The sequence below is a fragment of the Podarcis gaigeae genome, assembly GCF_964106915.1.
Source record: "Podarcis gaigeae genome assembly, chromosome: 3".
NCBI classification, from domain to species: domain Eukaryota; kingdom Metazoa; phylum Chordata; class Lepidosauria; order Squamata; family Lacertidae; genus Podarcis; species Podarcis gaigeae.
Window position 1 is genome coordinate 76,678,010 of NC_139680.1, and position 7,012 is coordinate 76,685,021.

The window sequence follows — 7,012 nt, forward strand, 5'->3', positions numbered from 1 at the left end:
GGCTGTTTTGCTCCTGTACTTTCACCAGTAGAATGTTCTATTAGCATATTCGGTGTGGTTTCACTGGTGTAATTTTTGTGCTAATGGTGTGTCTCAAGTTCTTCAATGCAGTAGTGCTTCCACCAAATCCTATAGACCCTCAGCTGGCTGAACTTGAGTACAGGATTGTACCCTTAGGGAACAAAAGGTCTTCATCAAAACAACACATCATATCATATTAAACTGGCTTCTGACTTCAGTTGAAGTGTGTGTGTGTGTGTGTGTGTGTGTGTGTGTGTGTGTGTGTTTTAAAGTAGTGAAACTGATTTCCCTTTACAAATGTTTCAGTGTATTTGCAGAAGCTACATTTTGCCTTTAGGGTGTACTGGTTTTTCTCATCTTCCAACTCATGGAAGGCAAATTTGTAGTTCTGTCTGGTCTTGCAATTTATTAATAGGCAATAAAAATGATCTTGTTAAATGGCAATGTTTTAATAGCTGGTTACTTCTCTTACAGTATAAACATATACTGACTAACATGCACCAAAATGGACACAACTGTATTTGAAGTTGTTTTAGAAGTAATTGCATGTGAATTAATCTTTTATTGAATTGGTGGAGTTTGTGGCATGCCTTGACAGGAACAGCTGAGCTCCTACCTACCACTCTGGCATTGAACTGCAGCCTGCTTGTCTGGCTCACAAGACACAAAGCTAAACTACCACAAAGGACAGGGGGCTGTATGTGTATGACAGACACACACTGTAGTGGGAGGATCTCATATTGTTGTCTTGTTGCACATTTTTCAGAAAAGGGGGGAGCACCTTGGGTTTAGCGAGAATTCTTAGATATTATACAAAATTGGGTGTTTTAATATAAATCCAAACAAAGCAACATTTTATCCTGCTTTTGCAGTTTGCTCTGAAATGCCAATCTGGCACACAGTATACTAATTTTATCTTGCTTTAGCTTCATTCTTCCTGTACAGTGTTCTTGTTGAGATGATTCAAAGACTCTGGTAGGTCAATTCCATCTGAACACAGAGGTTAATTTGGGGTGCCATAGTTTTCAGCAGGGTTGAACAGAATGAGCCAATGATGCACTTGACTTTGGAAAACAGAGTACATCCCACTATGCTCTGCTAGGTGTTGCCATCCCTTTCACATTAGATTACCCATTTAGAGTTTCATCTTGGATTTATTCATCTGCTACAGGATTGATACCTAGTTGCCTTCCTTGGTCACAGTGGGAGATACTTGATATTTAGTGTCTAGCTCTTTCCAAAGGCATCTGACTGGTGTTGGAAAACATACTGCTGGACTAGATGGATCCTTGTTCTGATCCAGCAGGGTGGTCCTTATGTCCTTAGTAAAGAACCGATGGCTGTAGGGCATGCCTCCAGGCCTCTGGGATTATCAGACAATCCTCTTAAATGTTCCGGACAGCATTCTAGACTACAACTGGGACCAGCAGCAAACTGTTGCAGGGTTGCCGTTCCCAGTCAGCCATGCCCTGCCTCCAGGATATTCTATTGCATTCTCCTACCTACAATGGTCAGTTAGCATTCTGTGACTACCGGGCATGCTGAGTTCCCATTGGGCTGTTTTGGGGTGGTGGGGCAGGGTCCCCTACTTAGGATTCTTCCTAAATACTTTTTGTGCTTCTGCAAACATTGGGAGTTTCCCCAAGTCTGCTGATACTTCCCTTTTGTGCACAAGTGCTGCCATTTTGGGTACAATGAGCAATAGCACTCATGCCTGAACACTGGAAATAGAAGGACTGATATTGCAGTGCTGACTCTCCACTGGCGTTCTGGCTCTCTTAACACATGGCATTGTCTTTTCTCTCTGTCCATCCCATTAAATCGATTGCCAGTATCAGTGCTGGTCATGTTTCCATCAGTTCCTGCTATCTCTATTCTGGAGAAAGTCCACCAGCGTCTCAGCAACCAGAAGCAACACACACTATCGTATCCTGTCTTGTTTTTGTTTTGTTTTTAATAGTTAATAGTTAATAGTGTTTTTTTAAAATAGTTTTTAATAGTTAATAGCTCAGCCGGTAAAGCATGGGACTCATAATCATGGGTTTGAGTCCCATGTTGGGCAAAATATTCCTGCATTGCAGGTGCTTAGACTAGATGACCCTCGTGGTCCCTTCCAGCTCTACAGTTCTATGCCAAAACTTTGGGAGAGCTGGGAAAAACCACAGTAATGGCAGTACAGTCATACTTTGGATCCCCAACGCCTTGCGAGTTGAACGTTTTAGCTCCTGAACGCTGCAAACCCGGAAGTGAGTGTTCCGGTTTGTGAACATTCTTTGGAACCCGGGCGATCAACATGGCTTCTATGGCTTCCGATTGGCTACAGGAGCCTCCTGCAGCCAATTGGCAGCCGCACCTTGGTTTCCAAACATTTGGGAAGTCGAATGGACTTCTGGAACGTATTCCGTTTGACTTCCGAGGTACAACTGTAGTAAATTTCCCCCCTGCCCCACCCCAGCCCTGGGATGCAGATATCAGCTGAGCAACATTTCCAAGGATTTCAGTGAGAAATCCTTAGTTGACTGGTGTCTAGAGTTTATGCAAATCTGATAATATAAATAAAAGTTATTTAGTACTGGAAAAGAGAAATCCAGTGAGGGAGAAGCCCCTCTATTATGACTACAACTCTCTCATTAGCATGTAACATTTCACCAGAGAGAATGGTGCAGGGAACACCGACTTTCAACCGAGATAAAGATGTGTAGGATTCTGCCTGCCCCTTCTGCGGATTCTGATTATCCCCAGAAGACAGATTAGGCATTGTGTGCATAGTTGCCATGGCCGTAGCTCATACATTATCTATGTAGCCTATTTGGAATGGATTTACTGATGCAGTTAAGCGTAGGTGGGCAAGGTGTCTGGTTACAGTGTCTTATATAACTACATAGTTTACCTGTATTTGCATGCACAACTTATGACCTGATCCGGAGTGTTTTGTGATACTCTTGGGTGAATGAAGCTATACAAAAGGCAACTGTATTTTCCTGAAGATATCTCAAGGGAAAGCCCCTCATTGCTCTAATCTTTAAAACTTAAAATAAACAGGGAAAGGGTGTGCTTCATCTGGGTTTAGAGCCTTTTCGTAATAGTACAAGCAGTTGCTGCTGATCTGTTGCCATCGCCAGGGTCCTTCTTGGCCTGACCTTACTGCTGAGAAATGTTTGTCCAAATCATTTAAAGCCTTGCATAAAATGGTTAATCTCACCCGTTCATCTCTCCCCCCCCCCAAAGCAATAGCTACTTACGTATTTCTCTAGATTCAGGCCTCATAGGTTGATAAATTAAAGTTCCTTTCCCTGGAACAAGACTTTAAATCAACATTACTTTTTTTTGCAGCCAGAAGAAGATGATGACAGCCAAAGTAGTACTGGTGAATCACCTACAGGTAATGCAGTGCCCCTAGCCAAATGAACTTAGTGCCTGGATTGAATTTAGAACCGCCAGCAAACAAAGGGAATTATCTTTATTACATTGATTTAAAAAAATAAAAAAACAACCCCAAACCAAACACTTTTATCTTACACAACTGTGCTCTATTATATCATAGTTTCTTAGATCAGACTTTAACAAAATGTTTAGTGGATGCTCAATGTGTCTTTTAAAAGTGATCCTGTAAGGTGGAGACATGCAGAAAATTAATATTAATATTGAACTTGTTTGTCTAGATAACTTGCATGAAGCCCCTGCTCCTGTTTTGTTTGTTTTTTACTGGGGAAGTTGGAAGGTTAACCCGTTCTGATACAACTTTTATTAGCAGCATGTCCAGGCCACTTCATCAGGTAGCATGGTAGCATAATCAGCTCTGTTGGATTTAGGTAGTCAGAGCTCAGCAGTAGAGCACATGTGTTGCACACATGATGCCTCTGCCATCTCCAGTTAATAAGGTCTCACAGAAATGGTCTGAGATTTTGGGAAGCCAATATCATTGAGAATGGACAATGCCAATCTAGATGGGTTAATGATTTCTGTAGACGGCTGTTTTCTGTGTCTGTATGCTTTCTGTGTTCTCTGTGTAGTGCATAAGAAAACCATAGATATGCTCATTTATTTCAGAAACAGTTTTGTAGGGTTGCTGTATGTCTGGAAAACCCCAGACATGTCCTCTTTTGGGGAGACAATGGACATCTGGGCAGATTTTTACATTTTAAAGGAAATGTCTGGGTTTTGAAGGCTTGGGCTGCACACCGCAGCCACTGCTAGCCTGAGATGGGGAAAGGGGCGAGTGGGGCACCCTTTTTTGCTCTTCAAGATATGGCAACCCTAGTTTGTGAAGCATATTATTTTTCAGAATGGCAAGTATTGGCCCAATTCAGATGGGTTTGATAAGCCTTGCCTTTATATCTAGAATGCAGCTCTATATCTTGAAGGGAACTCTTAAATCTCAGTTTCCTGGATCTGGTGTCATGAAACTTTGACTTAAGAAACCAATAAAGTTTTGTTGAATCCACACAGTGGAGGGGAGAGGGGAAGGAGGGAGCACATAGGTAAATGGCTCATTCCCAGTTTGATAAACTACAATTCACTGATCAGTACAGCTGAATGAGGCCATTGAGTTTTATGTGCCACAAAGCTAAGGAATAACTCCAATATAATTGTACTTCTAGCTCTGAAGAAGTCATGTACAGAAAATGGCACCTGCTCCTTATGTTTGTCTCGCCAGCCAACCATCAGTGACCTGCTCAATGATGAGGACTTGCTGTATATGATGAGGATAAAGTTGGATCCCGCCCACCCTACAGTGAAAAACTGGAGAAACTTTGCAAGCAAATGGGGAATGACCTACGATGAATTGTGTTTCCTGGAGCAGAAACAACAGAGCCCCACCTTGGAGTTTTTGCTACGGAATAGTGACAGAACTGTGGAGCAGCTGATTGATCTCTGTAAATTATATCAAAGAGTTGATATTGAGAAAATGCTGCTGAAGTGGGTGGAAAAAGAATGGCCAAAGAGACGGCATGGAACCTATCAGAACAACTACTAAATGAAAGAAAATGTCCAGTCCACATTACTTCTATGGTGGAAAATTGAGAGAGTAACATAACTCTGTTCAGTTTGCTAAGTGTGCATGTGTAGCTTTCCTTTGTTAGTGAAAGGAACCACATTCATTTTTGCAACATAACATGTTTACTGTATCTGTGTACCTAGCCTTTGCAACAAAACACGGGTGATCTTTAAATATGCATCAGCTCAATGCAGCAAAAGAAGAATGGCAACCACAATACACTATTTGGGCTGACTGCACAGTTACTTCCTTCAAACAAACTGAACTATACTTAATTCCCATTTTCGCGGAGAGAATAATGAAAGTGAAGAAGGAAAAGGGTCTGGACTCCTCTTTAAAGGGCCCATACCGGTACTGCTGGGGCCTGTTCCACCCCAACATAGTTGCCTCAGCCATAGAGAGAAGAAAGCAGACCATACCAGCACTGGAATATCCTCATTTATTTAACCTAGCCCACTAATTCCTGTGGGGATATATTTTTGTACTTCTAAAGATATATGTGAACTGTACAGAAGTAAGGCATGTGCTTCTGAAGAAAGCAGTCTAGGGGCACCCAAGGTGGGCTTCCTTGGGTCCTGACAACTCCAGAGTCCCCTCATCCTGCCGCTACCCATCTAGCAGCCCTGAGTGAGCTGGCAGTGAAAGGAGCAAGGAGGAAAGGGACCAGCACTCTCTAATCACCTCATCCTCAACCTTAGGGTGTGGATTAGGCCCAAAGGACAGGACAAATGGATGGGCAAGGTCAACAGTAATAAGAAGGACGTGGGACTACTTGGAGTGGGGTTCCTGAAGGCATCTAGCTGAAGGTCTCCCAAAACCTGGAGCTGACAGTGGGAGTATGTAGTCCTCTTTGCCTTATGTTTGTGTCAATACAGATTGAGTTTTACTGCTACAATTAAAGGTCCTGGACTATGAGTGGGTGATACAGAAAATTGTGGCAGCTTCCCTTTGCTGTTGCTTCTGAAAGCTATGATCAGCAACTGCATTCCCTTGACTTAAGGTTGGTTTCTCTTCCCCGCCCCCCATCTGTATTCTTGAGTATTAGATGTCATCCAGATCTTTCAAGTTCTAACCTGCATAACGAAAATAAACTCTGAACATTTTATGTTTGGAACAGCTTTGTATTTGGAATCGTGTGCTGTTTAGATACTCTGCTTTAATAAATTAATTTTGGGCAAGTATTATAAACAACATAGTCATTATATAAATTTGTGTTTAAATAAAGCAACACCTTTAGGGTGTGCAATCCTGTATTGCAAGTAAAATAAATTGCATACAGTATTTAGTTCACAGAGAATTGTCAAGAGCCAGTAGCTCTAGCTTGTTTCAGATTATTCAAGTTCACTGTAGTGTCTCTGTAGTTTTAGATCTTTTAGCTTCTTTGAATTAAAGTGGTTAAATCTCAAATGTGGCAATATATTGAAATATTTTTGGAGTGATTCCATTAATTGGAATTGCTCATTCCCTGTGGTTAGTAGATTTGTTCCAACATGTTTTCAGAGACAGTTTGAGAACTAGTATTAGAGGCTGTTACAAAGCATTTATCTCTACAATATTATCATAACAATTATGAGAGATCTATTAGTAAACTATTGAAAGAAATAGTCTTAGAAATTAACTTTCAGATTAATTACAGTCACTTGAATATGCATTGGTTTATATCTTACATAGCATGACACAATGGTGGGCAGAGGGCCAATTCAGAGGTAAAAGTCAGACACTTTGAATACATTACAAATGTGAAGGGTATGCTGTAGAAAAAATGAATCATTTGATACATATATGAATAGAAAAAGGGATCATTTGTTACACATGTGAATCGGAACAGAGATAATGAGAAACCATAGGATCAAGATCTGTATTTAAAGAATGAAGGGCTAAACCATTTTATTTTAATATAAAATAAAATGTTGAGCTATAGCCCTAAGCATGCATGCTTAGCAGCAATTCGTTTAAATTGAATGCGACTCACTTCCGAGTAGGTATGCTTAT

The 7,012-nt window shown here is 41.1% G+C and overlaps 1 protein-coding gene across 2 annotated transcripts in view; it reads left to right on the forward strand.

Annotated features, from left to right (window-relative positions):
• Positions 1 to 6,134, forward strand: part of EDARADD (EDAR associated via death domain) — a 29,507-nt gene extending 23,373 nt beyond the window's left edge. For both annotated transcript variants that reach the window (XM_083732821.1, XM_083732822.1), the window contains exons 7-8: positions 3,355 to 3,403; positions 4,623 to 6,134. In XM_083732821.1, coding sequence (XP_083588947.1) covers positions 3,355 to 3,403; positions 4,623 to 4,999 — 426 coding nt within the window. In that variant the 3' untranslated portion in view covers positions 5,000 to 6,134. The remainder of the gene's footprint in view (positions 1 to 3,354; positions 3,404 to 4,622) is intronic.
• Positions 6,135 to 7,012: the final 878 nt, after the last annotated feature.